This window comes from Lynx canadensis, chromosome B4 (assembly GCF_007474595.2).
Source record: "Lynx canadensis isolate LIC74 chromosome B4, mLynCan4.pri.v2, whole genome shotgun sequence".
Classification (NCBI taxonomy): domain Eukaryota; kingdom Metazoa; phylum Chordata; class Mammalia; order Carnivora; family Felidae; genus Lynx; species Lynx canadensis.
The window spans coordinates 127,860,771-127,882,717 of record NC_044309.1 but is presented as its reverse complement, the minus strand read 5'-3'; the positions used below and the strand labels follow the sequence as shown (position 1 = coordinate 127,882,717).

Below are 21,947 nucleotides of genomic sequence, written 5' to 3'. Positions count from 1 at the left end.
ACTTTCCTGTACTGTCCAGCACTGTGGCTCTGGGGCACTTGAAATGTGGCTAGTTCAATTGAGCGGTGCTGTTCCTGTTAGGTGAGCTCTGGAGTTTGAAGACTTAGGATGAGAGAAAAAGAGTATAAAATATCTCAATAATATTTTATGTTGGTGACATGTTACAATGCCAGTGTTTTAGACATGCTAGCTTAAGCTAAATGTATTCTTAAAATTAACTTCCCTTATTTCTTTTTACCTTTTTAAAGGTGGCTCTGGAAAACAAGATGAGTTTTGTAAGAGGAGCTATTGTCTTGTCCAAGAAAGCATATTGGTTTGGTTCAAAAGAGAATCATTTTCTGGCACTGAGTTTTGAGATATAATATGCTTCACGGAGCAGTCCGTTTAATTTTAAAGTACAGAAATGGCCCCTTTAAAAGAGTAGCCATTTATTGAATAATGTGTTCAGCGCAGTTTTTTTTTTTTCCCCTGCAGATGTTAGGATGTTTTTTCCTTTTGAATACTACTCCCTTTACAGTACAGTATTATACACCACCTTGAGGCAGGACGAGGGCACACCCATATTTGTTAGCTCCCTCCCCACCTTAGTTGCCACTGAATGTTTGTGTCCCCTAAGATCTGCCTGTTGAATCCTAACCACCAGTGCAATGGTCTTAGGGGGCTGGGTCTTTGGGAGATGATTAGAATATGAGGGCAGAGCCCGTGCGAGTGGGACTAGTGCCTTTATAAAAGGGACCTGGAAAGCCCACCGTGTGCAGACACAAGAACAAGATGGCTGTCTACAAACTAGGAAGGAGGCTCTCCCCAGACGCTGAATCTGCCAGAGCCTAGGTCTTGGACTTCCTACCCTCCAGAATGGTGAGAAATAAATGTTTGTTGTTTAAGCCGTCCAGTCTATGGTATTTACCCAAGCAGCCCAAACGGATGAAGACGCCCCTCTAACAACTTTGTAGGTGTGACAGCAAGTACTTAGAATTTGATTGGTCAAGCAGCTGAAATCCAACTGATTCATTTTCATGTTACTAATACTACTCTAGCCTCTCACATTGCTGTAATCATATTTTGGATATTCTTTTGATCTCTCTCAATGCTTCCAACAGCTATTAGTGCACAGTACTGCCACGGGCTTTCACGAAAAAGGATGGGGGCCCCTGGGATGTTGAATGACCTGTCAAGATACTGAACAGCCAATATGCAGAGCTGATGCTTGAGCCCAAGTCCTGACTCCCCATCCTCTGTAAATGCTGTGAGGCCCACATAGAATGCAGACCATGCCTCGGAGCTTGCTGTGAACATAGTGGAGACAAGACGGCAAAACTCTCAGGCTGCAGGCAGCATGTCCTAACTACAAAGGTGTGTGACATGGGTGGTTGAAGACCAGATCAGAGACCCTGGTGAGGCCCTCCACCCTTGATCTGGGACATCATCATGGTTCTGAGAGCGAGGGGATATGTTTCCTTGCAGCAAGAGGATTTGACTTCACAGGGGGATCAAGACGAACAAAGCTGGCGACAGTGGGCCCTTAGAGTCCTTTGAAACACGGCGAACTCCCAAGTTTTCAATGTTTGTTCCCAAGCATATTGCATGTGGCTTTTACTCCTGTAGTTCACGTGATTAATTTTTAAACAGTGCCTCCGAGGCCAAACGCCATTCTCCAAATGAAAAAAGGAATTGGGAGTGCCAGTTTGACAAGCCCAAGGATCATCTACAGGAGGGAGATGCCTTGGGCCCTGATGTGCAGAGAAGAGAGGGAGGGAGGAAGCATCTGTAGGGTGGGCCTCCAGGAGCGATGCCTTAGACTCGGGGGGAGAGGCTAAACCCCCTTTGTTGTGTTCCTCCTCGTGGAGCAGAGAAAGGAAAGAGAGTTGCCAAAGTGAGCTTTGCAGGTGACCTCAAATGTACCAAATGGTCTCTGCAGGGTTCACTGCAACTGTAGGGACCTACCTGAGGTGCTGTGTGGCTTCTGTTTCTCCTATTATAGATGTTGTGGAGTCCGGCAGCAAGATGGCAAGCTTTTGTTTAGAGAAGGCTGCCAGGTGCCTGCCTGATGGCCAAGGCTGTCTGGCATGTTCATTCACTCGCTCGTTCATCCATTTAAGGGCTGCCTCCTGTGTGCCTAGGTGCCATCCTGGTTTTTGCCCAAGTGGAGACTGAAATGTAGTGAGTGAGGCAGCCATTACATAAGTAATCCATCAGATGATTGTATCATTCCAAAGTTTGATGTGTGCAGAGGAGGAGGAGGTAACCAGAGAGCAGGACGGAGGACGTGAGGGAGGGGCACTGAGCCCTGGGACCCTCTGAGAAGACCCCTGTGAGTTGACAGCACTCAAGAATCTCAAGGACTTAGCCAAGCGAAGAGCAGAGCGAGAAGCATTCCAGACAGAGGGAAGACACTTGCAAAGGCCCTGAGGTGTGTTCCAGAAGTGAGAGGGCCGGTGTGGCTGGAGGCAAGCGGAATTGAAGGGATGCTGGCCAGAGAGGAGGACGTAGAGACAGTTAGAGGTCACGCCGTGAGATCCTTACAGACATGACAACGAGTTAGGGGGTTATTTTAAGAGCTGCGGGGAGATGTTGAATAATTTCCGGTGTGATCTGAGTTAGGAGGCTATCATACTGGGCACACGCGTGAGATGATGGTGGCTTGGATTTATATAGTGGCAGTAAAACTGGAAAGAAGTGGGTGGATCAAAGGACAGAATAAATGTTTCAGAGGTAAAAATGGCAGGGTTTGAGGATGGCCAGATTTGACAATTTACGAGGAGTGAGTAAGGAATTGAGGTACTTGGTAACTGGTACCCAGGTATCTGGCTTGAGCATTGATGTAGATGATGGTTCTCTTTAAGGCGGTGGAAAGCTCTGGAGAAGAGGGGGTGGGGAAGGGGGAGATTGGGATTGAGGCACACGTGGTAGGGAAAATCATTGTACATGTGAGTCTGGAGGTCAGAGAAGAGGCCAGAGCTGGAGGTACAAAAGTGGGAGACATCAGCCCGGAGACCGTCTCCCAAGTCATTGGAATGGGAGATCTCACCTGGGGAGAGAAAACAAGATGGGTCCCACACTGCCTCCTGGAACATTCCTGGAATTTGCCATCTGGAGAAGAGAAGGCTACAGGAGAAAAGGAATGTATGAAATAAACATCTCAGATAATAGCACAGTGAGTTTACCAGAGAAAGGTAATAGCACCTCTTAGTAGTTGACTGACCATTTGAAATCAGACATGATTAAATGGAACAAATCTGCCTGCCTGATAGTGCGGTTTCCTACCCCAACATTTGGCTTCCCAAGTAGAGCCGTGGTAAACAAGTGCGGTTGTGCCCATCTGAATGACTGGATTTTTCCAGGCCAGTATAATTGGAAAGAAGGAGGGCTAAGGGAGGCATGCATGCTTGCAGAGGGAGGTTATAATAATGAGCCATGGCATCTAAGCTGAATGAGAGAGAATAGAAAGAAAATCTAGACCTGGATGGACAGTAATGAAGAAAGCCGGTGGACTGGGATTCATGATGACAGTGAAGAATTTGGGCAATGGCAGCCTGGGAAGGCTAGCAGGGGGCTGGATTGGGGGGGGGGGGTTGATGTTGACATTTGAGATTTTTGGGGACTGTGCTGGTTTTGGTGACACCAAGAGCTAGAACATAAATTTGGTCCACATGAAGTGGCAGATGTTGTGAACCGACCATTCCCATCATGGAACTGAGGTGGAGAGGCAGAAGGACGTGTGTTGGACGCTGAGGTCTTCAGACAATGAGAAGAGTAACCGGGAGCTTCCAGATGACAGTGACAAGGACAGAGAGAACGATGCTGAGCCAAAGACGAATGGGGGCTTCAGGAGAGGGAGAACCAGTAAGAGTTGGCAGACAGCCAGAAGCCTGGAGGACAGAGGCCCGCCTTCTAGCCATTTCGTACTTGCTTGAGAAGAGTAGGGGAAAGGGTTCTCCTTTGGGGAAGGCAGAGATCGGGGGACAGCTGTCCTTTCACACAAGAGCAGAGCTGGAATGAAGCCAGGCGAAGCTGAGGATAAAGAGGAGTTTGCTGATCACATAGTGGAAGTTCCACAGGATTCTACAGTTGGGCTTGGGAGGAAGGTGTGGGCTGGAGTGTGTCCCAGGAGTAGTTTGCATGGTCGTGAATATCCAGGAGTCTGCCGGCTGTGACTGAAATACTCAGTCATCGATCCATTCAATGTTTATTGATCTCCTCCTATATGCTAGATACTGTGCTAGCAACAAAGAAAACAGCTGTGGCCAAAACAGACAAAGTATCTGCCCTTGAGGCATCAGTTGTGTGTCCTGTAGCATAGAACTGATTTTCTGGGGGTTTTTTGTTTTGTTTTGTTTTTGTTTTTCAGGAAGCACTGGAATTTGAGTCCCAGGGTTTCCAACTAAATCAGTGTCCTTAGCCTCTCTTGGTCTCTGAAAGATGGATATAATGCAGCCTCCGTGGGTGGTGTTGGTGCTTTTCAGTCATTCAAATATGGAAGAAGTGTTTTTGATGGGAAGTCAGGATGGGTCATCAGAGCAACCTCTAGTCCATAAGATGCTTCTGTTCGATTAGAAAAAAGCACTTTTCCTTCTAGAAACTCTCTTTCCACCTATCAGAGAACTGTTGTAATAAATCTGCCATCAACAGAGTCCAGGATGTGATGGTTCTCCCTAGTATACTGGCCAGTCCCTGCAGGGGTAAGGGGAAGGAGGGGGTCAGGTAGGAGTGGAGGGAGGTCAGCTTTATTTATCAATAACCAGTTGTTTACTCAGTGCTTTGGTAGTAGAGTGCACCCGCATCACCTGGGCTCTTGTTAAAATGCAGATTTTGATCCATGGAGCTGGGGTGGGGCCTGGCAGTCTGCCTTTCTCGCAAGATATGAGCCCCCCACTGCTGCTGCTGATTTAGGGGCTACACTTTGGATGGAGATGGCTAAGTGTAAACCAATGTTTTAGCTCCTGGTCTCTGGCAGAGGCTTAAAACAGGCACTAGAGGGCCAGGATCCTTTGCCCTTTCGGGGTTTTAGTCTGATGAAGAGAGATTAGAGACAGGAGATGATTAGAAGACAATGACAGTGGATGATGGGCATTGAGGAGGGCACTTGTTGGGACTAGCACTGGTGTTGTATGTAAGCAATGAATCATGGGAATCTACTGGAGAAGCCAAGAGCATACTGTATACACTGTATGTTAGCTAACTTGACAATAAATTATATTTTAAAAATAGTTAAAAAAAAAAAAAAGACAATGACAGTGATCTGGATTGTGGAGTTTGGAACAAAGGGAGGGAACATCTCCAGGTCTGGACTTGCCAGAGATGTTTCACTGAAGCAGCCAGGACTTGAAATTTCTCCTGAGGTCCAGCAGAGGAGGGACGACATGGCAGGACAGTCGGGCTGTGTGTGAGAGGCTTGGGCAAAGGTGTGAGGTGTGGATATAACACTAGCAATAGTACGAATAATGACACAACAAAGCCAACATCGGTGGACAGTCTGTCTGCTGTAGGACCTGTATTATAAGCTCAGTGAGGGCCAGCCCTGTGCCCTCTTAGGAACTGGGACAGCCTCTTGCAAGAAAGGTTCACTTGAGATTGGGATGACTGTTATGCCCAGAACTCGTGATCCCCAAAGACCCCCAGGGAGCCGAGTCGGAGGCAAAAGCAAAGAGCCTTTATTCGAGCTAGCTCGAGCTCAATCCCCTACCTGCACCGACACAGCGGTGAGATGCCGGAGAGAGAGAGAGAGCGAGTTTCAAAAGCACAAAGGTTTTATAGGGATTTAGGGGCAGTTGGGGGGGTGGGTGATGGTCGAGGCCTTAGCTGATTGGCTGGGGAAGGGTCAGAGTCCTGTTGCGCAGGTTGCTGGGCATGGTTTGAATGGGAAGTTGAACGGGTGAGCAGGAAGTTACTCAAGGAGAGGAGGCGTGGTCTGAGGTTTGAGCTGGAATTTCTTTCTGTGGTTTTTTCCGGAAAGGGGGCCATGTCGGGGACATAGTCACTCAAGATGGAGGACACAGAACAAAATAGAGTCGGCCGGTCTAGGTCTGCTCTTTCAATGACAATATGGGACTGACAGGATTCACCCTATCTTATAGTTACAATTGGTAATTGTAACAAATAACATATAACCTGTAACAACATAGAATATAACATGTAACAAATCTGTTACACGCCTATAGGATCAGTTGGGGCTCCTAATAATTCTGAAGGGTTTTAGTCATTGGGTTCCTTAGACTTTTGTTTGTTTGTTTCCTTTGGAAGTTACTTAGATTTTTATTCACTCTTCATGTGCAGAATTTCTAGACAATTCACATGTCTTGAACACCCATGAAAATTCATTTCTATTGATGCTAATTAAAAGAGAATCTCCAAGAGTGCCTGGGTGGCTCAGTCGATTAAGCATCCGACTTCAGCTCAGGTCATGATTTCATGGTCTGTGAGTTGGAGCCCCGTGTCAGGCTCTGTGCTGACCGCTCAGAGCCTGGAGCCTGCTTTGGATTCTGTGTCTCCCTCTCTCTCTGACCCTGCCCCACTCACTCTGTCTCTCTGTCTCTCAAAAAATAAATAAATGTTAAAAATTTTTTTTTTTTTTTTTTAAAGAGAACCTCCAGGGATGCCTGGCTGGCTGTCAGTGGAGCATGGGGCTCTTGATCTCGGGGTTGTGAGTTCAAGCCCCAAGTTGGGCCTGGACCCTACTTAAAAAAAGAAGGAGAAGGAGGAGAAGGAGAAGGAGGGGAAGGAGAAGGAGGGGAAGGGGAAGGGGAAGGGGAAGGGGATGACAACTGTCTGGTGTTGATCAGCTCAGCTCAGCATTTGGAAGGTGGGCTTCTGATTGGAGTCTTTCAAATGGTAGCCAGCCACCCCCAGAAGATGTATTCCTAATTAGGATCCTGCAGATCTTAACTTACTGAACCTGTCATGGAAAGTAAAAGTAACACATGTATTTTTCACTGTCTGCCCTGAGGTATTTTGAATCACATGCAATATAACAAGAAGACGTGGTGATTCAAATTTTAAAATATTTTTCAGTTATAAAAGCAACACATATTCTTTGTCAAAGTTTTTTGGGAGAAATCTGTATTCAGATATATTGAAATGATCCGTATCCTATTCCCAGAGATAACCTTTAACTTTTATACTGTTCATATGGATAGTTATATTGGTATTTATACATGTTATGTTGGACTGAAAGATACTTGTAATCACATTTATGTTCAGCTATGAGTACTGCTTTTGTGGCTTTAATAGAGCACGATAATTTTTCTGGCTCATACAGTGTTCTGCATAAATGTGACTTTCATTGGTTAAAACAGATGGGAGAAGACAGATCGAGTAGTAGAAGTTTAGGAGCAGAAATTGACCAGCTTGGCCAAGGAATTGGATGATGGGTTTTGAGGCATTTTATTTTATTTTATTTTATTTTATTTTATTTTATTTATTTTTTAAATATGAAATTTATTGTCAAATTGGTTTCCATACAACACCCAGGGCTCATCCCAACAGATGGAGGCATGGGCATTTTAGAGGTGACTCTTCGCCCTGCCTATTCACCCTGGAGTCTGTCTCCCTCAGACCAGGCAAGAACCGGTTCCAGACTGGTTTCCCCAGTTAATCAATCAACATTTGCACACGTATGGGAGGTGATTTGCAGCCCTTCCTTCTTTCTTGTGTTCCTTCACTATATTGACTTCCTGGAGTAACTCCTGATATAAACTGAGATTTTTCTTTAAATTGTGTTTTTAGTGCACAGAGGTATCATTTAAAAGTCAAATCCATGAAGGAATATTTTTTTTACCTGCTGGGTTTAATTTCAGATGCCAGTGTTATCATAAAATGCAAACCACCCTGGACTGTGTTTCAAAACTTAGGACAGATTGTGCCAGTTGAAATTAACTTTTGCAGATGGAGCGAAGAAAGGAGGAAAGGAAGTGTTCTAAAGAGGTTTTTAAAAACGTTTTTAAATATTAATGCCACTTGCGTTCAGCTCCATATATATTCCTACTACTTACCCCTCAAGTCCAAATTCATCTATTGCTTTCCAGTTTTTGCTCTGTCTGTTGTTGTACTTTTTTTGTTTGTTTTGTTTTGTTTTGTTTTGAGAGGGAACAAACAGTGGTGATGTATTTAACACAGGGAGGAAAGTAATCCTAAGATTCAACATGAAAGATTTAGGTTAGATCAGAAGGGAAACGACCCCTGGCAAAGGTTGTTGGAATCAGTTACTTGGGGAGAGCAGAGCCCAAAGTCTCTCGGCCGTAGGGGCATGTAACCTTTGGCCCGTTCATCAACCTTTCTAGGCCTTAGTTTTCTCATCCACTAAATGGGGATGAAAAATAGTTTCTACCTCATAGGTTATTTTGGAGAATTAAAAGAGCCTGAGACATAATACATGCTGCTTATTGCTAGTTGTCTTTACTATCATTATTATAAGTGAATTTCAGGAGCGCCTGGGTGGCTCGGTGGGTTAAGCATCTGACTTCAGATCAGGTCATGATCTCCTAGTTTGTGAGTTCAAGCCCGGTGTAGGGCTCTGTGCTGACAGCTCAGAGCTGGAGCCTGCTTTGGATTCTGTGTCTCCCTCTCACTCTGCCCCTCCCCAACGTGTGTGTGTGTGTGTGTGTGTGTATTCTCTCTCTCTCTTTCAAAAATAAATAAACATTAAAAAAAATAAGTGAACTGCAAAAGAAACAACAACAAAAACAACAAAAAACCAAAAAAAAAAAAAAAAAACTAAAAAAACCCAACAACCCAAAAACCAAACAAACAACCAAACACCAAAAGAGGCAGTTTTAATGTGGTGTCTTCCTGAAGGAGAAGTCACCCATTTGCACTTGACAATGTCAGCCCGTACTTATTTGTTGGGCTCTTTTCTCCCAAGCCCTGTGGGAATGGGGAGTGAGAAAAACATGATACTTCTGCCCTTCTGCTGTCAGGAAGAGGTGGGGCTCACCTTGCCTCATGCCCCATCAGTCCTTTCTGGGCCCTTCTGCAAGGGATCTCTCATTTAAGACTCTCTGGCAGAGAGGGCATCGCTTCATTGTACATGGACAACACGGAACTTACCCGGAGACGGGGAGTTCGGCAGTGTTGCAGCTAGTTGAGTGTGGAACTGGATTTGAAGCCCCATCAGTGTCACTGCATAGCCTCCTGTCCCCAGTATGTTCTTCCTGAGAGATCCCCCAGCATCTGGGAGATCCTTATTCTTAGTGACTCACAGTTGGTGTGGAGGGTTTGTTGCCCATGCTTCAGAATGAAAAACTTTCTATGGTGGTGGAGGGGGCTGGGGGAACCTTTTCTCAAATCAACATTCTTTGTTGAAAGGGGTTTTGCTTTTTTGGTTTTACTTTCTAGGCCACACCCTCCAGCCTTGTGGCCTTTCATGTGTTTCGAGGGAGGGCCATTTAGAAAATGGCGTCAGAGTGGTTGCAGAAGAAAGCCTGGCACTGACAGTTGAGATTGGCTCCATTAGGTGTTTATTGCTGGCAACTTGCTGAACCCAAATTCCTAAAGCTCCGAAAGGCTTTTTTTTGGTTAGACTCTGATTCCATTTGTACGTTCAGCAGACAGTTATCAGCCAGCCAGCAGGTGACAGGCAGTATGCTAAGTCTTAGGCCAATGTAAGATGAGCGGACAGGGTGTCTGTCTCCCGAAAACGCCAAGGCTGGTGGGGAGGGGAGACAGTTCAACCAGACCATAGTCACATGGGGCTTAGGGGTTCTGGCAGAGGGAAGGACATTTGTGGGACTACCCAAGGGGACAGCAAAGCCAGCTCTTTCATGGACAGTGTTCTTTGGGGATGGGAAGCCTTGTATAGGTACCTGCAATAGTAGCTTCCGCCCTGTTTGGGAGGCTCCTAACATGTGGGTCCCGCATCCCACCTGCAGCCATTGTGACATCCACATTAGGATATAGGTGAAGAGATTGCATGGTCTGTCGGGTTTTAAATTCCTTTGTAAGGCATATGACCTGTGGTCAGATACCCAGGTGAAGGATCATGGGCCCCTGCTCCATGAGAATTGACCCTCTCCTCCCTCTTTGAACACGTCTCAGCCAGTCTTCTGCGTGACCTTAGGACTGGCTCTCTGCAGATGAGTTGTGGGTTATCTGTGTTCCTCTCCATTTTCTGCACATTTTAATTGTTTCCATGCTTTTCTGGATATCTTCTTCTGTATTAAAGGCGGGAGCTATTAAGATAGTCCCTGGTGAGTGTTTGTGGGTTATCAACTGTGATCCGTTTGTAGTCCCCTGCAGATGGTGATGTGGCCAGTGCAGTCTCGTCTCCTCTGAGTGTGCCATCAGTCAGCCTCCAGTGCCTGAACGGTTCTGCCATCTTGGCCACACCTGCATCAGTCAGAAACTTCATTTGTCTTTCCACAGAGCTCTGTGCACATCTCAGTCTGTCACATTCTTGCTGCAAACTAACCTACACTATAGAATACATGCCTGTGTGTGTGTGTGTGTGTGTGTGTGTGTGCACAAGAGAGAGAGAGAGAGAGAGAGAGAGAGAGAGAGGCAGAGGCAGAGGCAGAAGGGAGAGATCTCATAGGGTTTTTTGTTTTTGTTTTTTCTTATAGAAAGAGAGAGAACATAAGCTGGGGAGGGGCAGTGGGAGAAAGAGAATCTTAAGCAAGCTCCATGCTCAATGCTCAGCCCGACGTGGGGCTCCATCCCACAACCCTGGGATCATGACCTGAGCCGAAATCAAGAGTCTGGACGCTCAACCGACTGAGCCACCCAGGTGTCCCTTGAGACCTCATACTTTTTATTATCCTTTATTCATTTACTTTTTAATTTTTTTTAACGTTTTTATTTATTTTTGAGACAGAGAGAGACAGAGCATGAATGGGGGAGGGGCAGAGAGAGAGGGAGACACAGAATCGGAAACAGGCTCCAGGCTCTGAGCCATCAGCCCAGAGCCCGACGCGGGGCTCGAACTCATGGACCGCGAGATCGTGACCTGAGTGGAAGTCGGACGCTCAACCGACTGAGCCACCCAGGCGCCCCTCATTTACTTTTTAAAGAGCTGTCTCTGTTCTGATAGACTGCAAGACGGTAGCACTTGTCTCAGAATAGAAGGTTAGCAGGAGATTGTGGACGAGTCCGATACCTTCACGACCTATAGGGTATTTCTCCTCTGCAATCTGCATCCATTTACAGTGCTAAGAACTCAGCCCTTCCTCTCTGCTCTTCCTTTCAGAAAGTATTATGAGGGAGGCCGAGGACCCCGTGCTCCGGGCAGAGAATCGGCGCTGGGATTAGGGGTTGTCACTTCTGAGAGGATGCTGGGAATCTGCAGAGGGAGACGGAAATTCCTGGCTGCCTCGCTGACTGTTCTCTGCATCCCAGCCATCACCTGGCTTTACCTCTTTGCCGGGAGCTTTGAAGGTAAGAAGGAGGCTTCCTCACAGGGAGAGGGATGGAGAGGGAAGAAAAAGGACACTGGCCATCCCAGAGTCCTCGGAAGCCCCCTCCGGGTCACCGTGTGGAGCAGGAGAACGTTGGTGCTTGGGCAGAGACTTGCGTGGGGCTTACACGGGTGTTGGTGTTGGAGGGAGTCCGTCGTGAGGAGGAACACAGAGAAACAGAAACGAAGTAAGGTGCACCTGGGTGCAGTGGATGGTGGAGGTTACACAAATGTCAGCTACCAGCTTTGCAGGTCGGTCACTGTGTCAATAGCGGGCGAAAGGTTTGGGCCCTGGAGAGATTTCTCAACCGCATGGAGCCAGCTGTTTCATTCATTCTTCCATTCATTCATTCATTCATTCATTCATTCACACATTTCACATTTTGTTGTGACTCTTGCTGCTGCTGCTGCTGCTGCTGCTGTTGTTGAACATCTGCGCCGAACCAGGTGCTGGGAATGCAGCGATCACAGATCTGGACATTCACAATGCGGTGGGGGGGTGGGGGGACGACAGGTGAGCACAGGACTGCCGTGCATGGAGCCCAGGGTGCCGCGGGAGGCAGCGGTTGGGGTGTCAGGCCTGGCTGGGTGTGAAAGATGATGGTCACACTGGCCGGATGGAGGCGTGCAAGCAGAGGAGCGGCCCTCCCCAAGCCAATCAAAACAAACACCGATCCTCGTCGCTTCTCAGCAATCAGTGGAGAAGACAAGCCTGGCCATTCTCCCAGCCAGCAATTTCAAATGCGGCGCAGTGTTTCGCGTATCAAAGGTGGTTTTCTAAGCTTCAGGGAGGGAAGGGATGGGAGCATCATCGAGGAGGACACTTTCTTTTTATTTACGCCCATAAGTGAGTTCAAAAAAATCTCCGATGAAAATCTGTCTCGAGGAAGTCACTACTGTGTTTTTAAACATTTCCTTTATGCATAATTTTTTTGACAGCTCAAGGCTACCTTTTAATTAGGAGTTGTGGACTTTGTGAGATTTGCCCTGAGTTAGCTCGACTGAGTGTGATCGGGGTGGCTGTGTGCCTGTAGAGCAGGAAAGGGCCCGTATGTCCTGCCCTATACATCCCTGGAGTCGAGGAGTTTCCATATGAGCAGCTACATGGAGTAAATTATGCCATGGCAGTGGATGATTAAGTTTTGGCAAAGAGATCAGAGGGAGAAAGGTGAGTTGATATGGATCCTAGAAGAGACAGAAGGAAACATTGGGCCAGGGATGATGGAAAAGCCCTTGTAAAAGAAGGCTGAGAGCACCCAGTGCCGCTCCAGGGTTAGCACGTGAAAACCTTGACCCTGCCAATATAACGGGATTAGTGATGATACTAATGGTGTAACAATATTAACGATAATGAGCATGCCAGTGTTTCAGACATTTCTGCGGGCCAGTTATCGTTGCAGGGGCTTTGCATGCATTGTCTTGCTCTCCCCAGTAATCCCATGTAGTAGGTATAGAAGAGGAGGGCGAGGCAGAAATCCTTCAGTGATCTGTCCAAGACCCCAAAGCCCATCAGGATAGGCCTGTGTTATTGGACTCGAGATCTGAGCTTCGTAACTACAATACCATGTTGTAGATGGGGGCTCCAGTGAGGTATCACACTTTGGCTTAGGGGTTTGACAAGGTGTCACATGACCTTTCTGGGTGCCTCAGAGGGAAGTTGCAGAATTTTCATTTGCACTCGTTGATAAAAACCCAACCCCAAATGATTTTGGCAAGAAGGGAATTTGGGGGCTAACAAAACCAGTAAGTTCAAATGTAGGATGGGCTTCAGGCAGGGATGGATCCAGGGGCTCAAATGATATTTTTGTAGCACAGTCTCCCTTCTTGCCTTTGCTCTCCATTTCTCCGCCTTGGTTTCTTTCAGGGCAGTTTCATCTCCACAGAGGAAGCTTTAGTTTACAACTTACACTCACCAGTGCCTGTGGAAAGAGGAGTTCGTCCTCCCCCTGCTTCCACAGTATTGCCTGATTGGATTGCCTCTGGTCACTTGTGGTCCAGAGACCAATCACCGTGGCTGGGGGAGGTGCCTATTTTTGGTCTTAGGGTAAAGAGGAGTTCCCTGAAATACGTGGAGTCAGAATGAGGGACTCAAAATGGCCCCCAAAGGTAAATGGTGCATTTTCCCAAAGAGGAGACTAGGAGTGGATCTGAGATATGGAGAATGTATAATTGGCTGTGCTTAGTGGCAGGTTGATGTCAGCTAGAAGTCTCCTTTCCAGCCTCCTGCTGTCTGGGCCAGCCTTGGCTGATGGAGTGACCACTATCTCTGACTTTGAATGATTGTATTAGACTATCAGACAGACGACAGGAAACAGAGAGGATTGAGGAAATAATACTCTGCGGTGACCTGTACAGACTGCAAAGAGGTGCCCTATTTACCAACATGTTGCTAATAATAAATCCTCCCCTTGGGACCAAATCACAAACTGCATTAAATAGGGGCTAGATGATGTGAGTATGTTAACAGAAGTATCCCAGCTAGAATGACAGTGGGGATAGATGCCTTTTCTGGGGTATCAGTTAATCCACAGCTGGACCCCAGCATTTATTTCTAGATGCCACACTTGGAGGACAATCTAGACAAGTCAGCACATTCAGGAGAGTCTAGGCAAATGCCAGTGCCAATCCAAACCTTGTGACATACAGAATAGTGGAAAGAATTGGGGCAGTTTACCTTGGAGAAAAGCAGAGGTTCAACTCCAGGTGTACATGATCGGCTTCCACAAACAGTCAAGGAGCTGTCGCCCGAAAGAGAGATGGCCCCAGAATCTATGGAGGGACATGGCAGGGAGCCAGCTGTCAAACTCATCCTAATAAAGGATCATCCTGTCCAGGGCTGGAATGAGCTGCCCTGGGAGGTAGTGAAACACCCAACATGAGAGGTGTGTAAATACAAGTGCCGTGTGGTACGGGGAGCTCAGCATGGGGCGGGGGGGGCGGGGCATGTAGGGCAGGATGACCCAGAGATCCTGAGGCTCTAGAAAAGGCTGAGTATGTACTGGGAGACAAAGGTACCTCCGTGGAGCCCCTGCCAGTTGTCAGCAGATATCAGTGCATTTGCAAAAGAGCCTGTAGAGACATTCTTTTCTCTGTAGTTAAACATAACAACTTTGGGGCGCCTGGGTGGCTCAGTCGGTTAAGCATCGAACTTCAGCTCAGCTCATGCATGATCTTGCGGTCCGTGAGTTCAAGTCCCGTGTTGGGCTCTGTGCTGACAGCTCAGAGCCTGGAGCCTGCTTTGGATTCTGTGTTGCCGCCCCTCCCCTGCTTGTGCTCTCTCTCTCTCTCTCTCTCTCTCCCTCCCTCAAAAGTAAATAAGTAAATGTTAAAATTAAAAAAAAAAAATGTAACAACTTTGCAATCCGTTTATTGACCCCCTTGAGTTTTCTGTTCAAGGCAGGTGGAGCCATAAATAAGGGACAGAGTTGCTGCCTGTATTCATGGGGATGCTATTTATATTTTATGTGAGTTTATTTATTTTTCAACCCCGTTTAATTTCGATGGATCTCTTGAGAGCAGAGCCTAGACTCTCCCAGAGATGCAGATGCCTCCTGCATAAAGTTTTCGAATTAGATGACACACAGCAGTAAGATCTATTGAGAGTATCCTGGATTGGTAGCCTCAGGCTCCGAATCAGCTGAGCCAGAGTAGCGGGGTGATTTGGGGTACAATCACTGCTCTTTCTAGGCCTTTGTCTCCTGCTACACGAAGTGACATAAAACTGAAGGTCACCTGGGGCACCCGGGTGACTCAGTTGGTTGAGCGTCTGACACTTAATTTCGGCTCAGGTCATTATTTCCTGATTCATGAGTTCAAGTCCTGCATCAGGCTCTGTGCTGACAGTGCAGAGTCTGTTTGGGATCCTCTCTCTCTCTCTCTCTCTCTCTCTCTCTGCTCCCCCTGCGTTCTCTCACTCTCTCTCAAAACAAGTAAACTTAAAGAGTATATTTAAAAAAAAAAAATGAATGTCACCTGTTGGGGCTATTGGGGCACTAACATTCTGGAAGTTTTCTATTCTAAGCATCTGACGTGAATGAATTGGAAATGGCCAGAATCTTCTCCAGTTAATGGCAAATATGTCGGGAAGAGGGAATCGGCTTCCTGTGATTTGCTCCTGAGTGTGGATCCAGGATCAATGCATAAAAGTTATGAGGAAACAGGCATTGACTCAATGTAAGAAAAAAACTATTGTAATCGCAGATTCGACTTGCCAGGTGTTGGAGTCCACATCTTGGAAAGTGATGAGATCCCCATTCGCAGAGCTGTTTGTCAAAGGCCAGGTGCCTGCTGGTTACAGATGCTGATCAGGGGATGTCTTTGCTGGCACTTCAGCCCCCCAGTTCCTCAACCCTGTTTCCTTCGTTTCCTCCCCCATCCTCCTTTTCTCCTGTAGCATCTCAGTTACCATTCCCAGCTACCCGTCCATCAAGCTCAAAGCATGGAGTCTTTGCTTCCTTCTTTAGTCTCTCCATCACCGGGTGCCACATCCTGTCGCACCTGACTGTGGCCTCTTCCGGCCACGTCTTTGCTTCCCGCCTTTCACCACTGCCGTGGCCCTGGCTCAGCCGTTCACCTTCATCCTTTGTGGTCGTGGCTGATGGAACATCCTGCTGTCTCACGTGTCCTCCACCCTCCAGAGAGCGGCCAGAGCTCAGTCGCGGGGCCATCCTGCTCCTTGTCGGCTGTGCTGCCTCTGTTTCCTTATGTCCCCTCCTGTCTTCCATCAGCCACACTGGATTCGCTTCGGGTGCTGTGTGCACCTGCCCTCTGAGACTGCTGGTCTTCTCACATGCTGGCTCCTGGGACACTGCTGCCCTTCCATCCTTCCCCGCCGCCCACCCCCCCTCCTTCCCTCCTTCTTTGCTGGGCTGACTTAGACCCTCAGGTCTCAGCTGAGCATGATGGGTCCTCCCCCGTAGCTAGGTTGGCTTTTGCCATGTCTACAAACTCCTTTTACTTTCTTTTCTTCATACCCTAATTACTTCTCTTGTGTTTTATTTTTTAAAATTTCTTTATTAATTTTTGAGAGAGAGAGAGAGACAGAGTGTAAACAGGGGAGGGGCAGAGAGAGAGGAGGAGACACAGAATCCGAAACAGGCTCCAGGCTCTGAGCTGTCAGCACAGAGCCCGACACGGGGCTCGGACCCACGGACTGTGAGATCATGACCTGAGCCGGTCAGACCACTAACTGGCTGAGCCACCCAGGTGCCCCATTTCTTGTTTTTTTTTTTTTTTAATCACCTGTTTTCACAAGTGAGTACAAGCCTTAGGAGGGAATGGAGTGGTTTTCTTCTATTCATCTTTCTGTCACTAGCACCTACTCCAGCGTCAGGAGAATTGTTTGTTGAATGAATGAATGAATGAGAGAAGAATGCCCTCTTCTGGCTTTGAATGCCGACAGCTCTCAGCTCTCACCGTTGCCCTCTGGGTTCTCTCCATACTCGTGGTCACTGTTTGGGGTCTTTCACAGACATTTTCCCTTAGCTCATAATTTCCATCTTTACTCAGGTGAGTGCTTCGTTGAACGCCTTGAGAAAACATCTATTTTCCTACTTCTCAATTTTTGCTCTTTGTTCCTTCTGTCCAGTATACATTTCTTTTTTTTTTTTCCCCACTACCCTTCCTCCCAGCCAGCATCTTCAATGCCCAAATTCAATGTCATTTTCCCCTAATGTCTGATTCTGTGTGGAAACTTCTATGACAGCACTCATCAAGGGATGTTTTGCTTGTGTGGTGTCTTTCTGGCCACTCGCTTTTGGGTTTCATGAGACAAGGGGCTGTTTTATTTATCTTTCCATTCTCAGAGTCTGGGCATCACTCTTAGTTGGGCCTTAGTGAATGTTGACTGGGTGGGAGTCCGGATGTTGACGGAAGCAGGGGTCTCTGGTAGCCAAGGGCTCATCCGGAGCCCTGAGCATCTGTGATTTTGAGACCTCAGAATATGGCTCCAGGAACCACCCCTTAATTCTGGATGGAATGTGAATTCTTGGACTTGAGTAATTCTGCTTAAACACACCTCTGTTTGAATTTAGACCATGCGTATTATTTTCCACCAGAATCACCTTATCTCATGGGCATGTGAGTTTTATTTACGGGCTGTGGTTCTGTCTCTTCTGCCCATCATGGAGATGGTATTCAGCTGTTACTGAATTACCAGCATGCGGAGAAAGCGTGCTTTTCGGCCATTCAGAAGATTTTTCACACATGCTGCCTTCTGATAATTTATGACCAGCTCTGTGCAGAAGCTCAGGCCGGAAGCTTTCAATGGTCAGGGAGGCAGGGCAGGGAGGGTGTGGGTGCTTTCAAAAGGAAATGTCTTCAGAGGATGCAAAGTCCTGAGCATTTAAAACTGGTGTCGTGAACAGGCACAGGATATTAATATCTGGACTGGTTTCAGCCCACACCCACATTTTAGTTCACTGTTCATGCCATTCTTATCAACACAAATTACTCCTAAAATGAATGGTTTGAGAGTTGTCTTGATAAATTTCAGCAGAAAGAAATGAGGGCCTGACATTTGACTGTTTTGAAGAATTGCATTGAAAACCAAGGACTTGTAAGTGAAAGCGTTTTCCTTTTCACTGTGAGGGATCACGGGGCGCATGAACGGTGGAAAAGGGGAGGTGGGGGGGCGGTGTCCAAACCTGACCGATTCCCTAGCCTCCCGTCCACTTCCCTCAGCCCAGAGACCGTGCCCCAAGGTTGGTGAGTTTGGAGTGTGCGAGGTGCTAGTGAATGATTTGCTCAAGGTTTTGGTGTCTATCCCCTGGGATGAGTCTCTGTGGCAGCTGTGATGTAAGCCACGCCCTCCGGCCAGTGGCCCAAATGAACCCCATAATGAGGTGATTATGGGGTGCAAAAACACAGGGTGCTGAATGCAGAATGAAATGGAAAGTATACAAATTGTTCTTAATAGGTCACAAATGAAGGGCTTTCCTGGCCAGTGTATCCTAGTTGTTCATGCCGAGTGGAAGCCTATGAAACAGGATGTGAGGGAGGCAGCAGTGAGCGGAGCCCAAGTTGCGGGCACGGCGGGCCTGCACACAACTGTGCTTCTCACCTGGGGCCCCAAAGCATCTCCTTATTTTAGACCCTGAGGGTGGCTGAAATCCATCCCCGTTGTGTTCAGCTCCGAGATGGTTGCTAAGGTGACCTTTACTTTTCTCGCACCAGCTTTTGATCATAAAGTATTCTTGGCGGTCCTGCTGGGGTGGAGAAAATGGCCCTGATTGTCATCAGTTGGCTGTACCTCCTGGAGGAGCTCATGGTTAGAATCTTTGACCAAGTGTTAGGAAACCTGGGGTCTACTAATCCCAGCAGCCACCTTGTGTTAATTTCCTACGGCCGCTGTAACCAAGTACCCCAAGTTCAGTGCTGAAAGACACACACATTTGTTATCGTATGGTTCTGGAGGTCAGAAATCTAGTCAGGTCTTAGTAGGCTAGAGCCTAGATGTTGTGGGGCGGGGCTGGTTCCTTCCAGAGGACCCAGCGGGGATCCGTTTTCAAGGGCAGAAGTGTAGCTCCTTCAGGTTACACTCTCTCTCTCTTTCTTTCTTTCTTTCTTTTCTTTCTTTCTTTCTTTTCTTTCTTTCTTTCTTTCTTTCTTTCTTCCTCCTCTCCTCTCCTCTCCTCCCCTCCCCTCCCCTCCCCTCCCCTCCCCTCCCCTCTCCTCTCCTCTCCTCTCCTTTCAAAAACCTTTATTCATTTTTGAGAGCTGGAGAGAGACAGCACTAGTCAGGGAGACGCAGAATCTGAATCAGGCTCCAGGCTCTGAGCTGTCAGCACAGAGTCTGATGCAGGACTCGAACCCACAGACTGTGAGATCATGACCTGAGCCAAAGTTGGATGCTTAACCGACTGAGCCACCTGGGCACCCCTCAGGTCACGCTTTCTAACTCTGAACCTGCTGCTGGAAATCCTCAGGTCTCCTTCTCTGACTTCCTGTCTTCTTGAAAGGACCCTTGTGATTCCACTGGGCCCACCTGGATAGCCCAGAACAGTCGTTCCATCTCACAAGCCTTAGTTTAGTCATGCTTGCAAAGTCCCTCCTGCCATAGAAGGTGACAGATTCACAGGTTGTGGGGAGTAGGACACGGACATCTCTGGGGGCCATTATTTGGTCCTCCACATGGCCCTAGTCTACCCTCCCCATCCCCTCCATCTTGCTCTTGTCTAGGGACAAAAGGATGTGGAACCATCTCTTCTGTCTTATCCTGCTCTAGGAGTTTGGGGTTCTATAATTCTAATACACATAAATATCCAGCAGGACTTGCCCCTCATGAAAAAGGCATTGCATTCATATCTGTTTGTTCAAACAATTGTAAACCATAATATTTTCTATAATAGGTGTTTATTCAATAACCAATGATAGGCTAAGGTTTTCTGAAAAGAAGGGACAGGAACTTCTCTTTGGGGGGTGCAGGTCTTAAAGTGATCTTCTTTCTTATTTCAAATGCCAATTTAACCAAAGAAGGGGGCATTTCACTCAGAGAGCCCTGTGATGATCTATTAATTCTACGTAAAATGTTTGTGTAACTACTTTGGAATACGATTTGGTGTTACCACCTAAACCTGAACATAGCCCGTAACCCATCAGTTCTGTCCCTGGTCACATACCAAAGAGAAGCGTATGGATGTTTGCACAAAAGACGTGTGCAAGAATGTTCACGTCAGCATTATTATTAATAGTGCCACATAGGAAAATACTGAAATGTATGTCCACAGTAAAATAAACCTCTAAATAGTGGCGTATTTATATAGTGAAGTACTACAGAGCAATGAAAATGAATATATTCACAGATAGTGTTGAACAAAAGAGTACGTATGGTAGGATTCAATTATGTAAATACAAAAGCAGACAAAAGTTGATCTAGGAGTAGAGACTGGGGAGGAGCCAAAGGAAGACTTGGTAATCCAGGTGACTTTTTAACCTGTGATTACTACAGGGGTGTTCACTTTGTGAATATTCATCAGCTTTTTTGTTTTCTGCATGCGTTATTTAAAAAAGACAAAACAAAAACCAAAACACTATGCAGAGTCACCTGGGTGGCTCAGTCGGTTAAGCGTCCAGCTGCAGCTCAGGTCATGATCTCACGGTCCGTGAGTTCGAGCCCCGCATCGGGCTCTGTGCTGACAGCTCAGAGCCTGGAGCCTGCTTCAGATGCTGTGTCTCCCTCTCTCTCTGCCCCTCCCCTGCTCGTGCTCTGTCTCTCTCAGAAACAAATGAAAATAAAAATAAAATAGTATAAAAAAACACTGCAACTCTATTGATAGTTAACTGAATTTGAAGAGATTTTGTGGGGTTTGCCTTCTTTTCAGATAAGAGGAATTTTATTAACCTTTGGGATTTACGAATCAGTGTCATTGTTTAACTTTGAAATTCAAATACCTTTTAAACACGAAACTTTTCTTTTGGGATATGTATTTAACGCTCCTATTTCACCACGTTTCCTTCTTTTTTCCCTCCTGATCCACCTTACCATTTGGACACACACGCCTCCTGTGAGGGCCTGATCACAGCACTGATTCAAGATCTGAAATTTGCTCATAAAGCCCTAATTCTGAAAGAGTGTTTCCATCACTTTGAAATGAGATCAGTGTTCCTAACCAGAACTCCAGCAATGACAATTTCCAATTAATATTAAAGTGATAGTATTTCTTAATATGGATTCCAAGCCACATTGGATAAAAGTTCCCATCTGCATTAATCAGCCGACCTGCATCTCCATAAAACCCTTGTGCCTGGAAAAGAAAGGAAAAGAAACTTTTTAATGTTTTATTTTTGAGAGAGAGCACAAATGGGGGAGGGGCAGAGAGAGGGGGACAGAGGACCCAAAGTGGGCTCTGTGCTGACAGCAGTGAGCCCGATGTGGGGCTCCAACTCATGAACCATGAGATCATGACCTGAGCTGAAGTTGGATGCTCAACTGACTGAGCCACCCAGGTGCCCCAAGAAAGAAAATTTTTATTGGACATGAAAACCTGGAAGGGATAACACTTACTGTCTCTGGTTAGAATGTGGCTGCATCTGGCCCGAAGTTGCATTGTGCTTGGCCGGTACACTGCTTTTACTGTTTTTAACTGGATTTTTGACCATTAAAACTTGGGAGAGCGCACATAAAAATCATGATTTCTGACCTTGCTTAACAGCGTGGAAAGATCTAGCAAACCAGACCCACTTTTCATCCTAGCAGCCATCGGCTGGAGCTGGGTAGTGGCTGTCCCTTTGCCCAGTGCATGGACATTCCAGTTTGTCACCGAGCCATCCTTCCTGGTTGATCCCTGTGTCACTCTGTGCACTGTTGTTTTACACAGAGCTGGATTGAGAAGAAAGTGCTTCTGGGATTTGCTTAGGTCCCTGGTTGACCCTGGCTGGCTCAGACTTTGCATTTGGACTTCCTGGCTTACTCTCTGCTGTGTGCCGGGGTGGGGATGTGCCCTACGTTCTCTCATTTCTTCCTCCAGACAGCTTCACGCCTTCCTGTTTGACGGATGAGGAACTTGAGGTTCAGGGTGTTGTGTTCCTTTGCTGAGGTCACCCAGCTGGTAACTTGGAGCCAGCA

The 21,947-nt window shown here is 46.9% G+C and overlaps 1 protein-coding gene across 1 annotated transcript in view; it reads left to right on the top strand.

The window, feature by feature from the left end:
* Nucleotides 1-21,947, top strand: part of LARGE1 (LARGE xylosyl- and glucuronyltransferase 1) — a 512,482-nt gene that overhangs the window by 130,964 nt on the left and 359,571 nt on the right. Inside the window, exon 2 of the mRNA XM_030322309.1 lies at nt 11,177-11,364. Within this exon, the coding sequence (XP_030178169.1) occupies nt 11,259-11,364 (106 nt within the window). The 5' untranslated portion in view covers nt 11,177-11,258. The remainder of the gene's footprint in view (nt 1-11,176; nt 11,365-21,947) is intronic.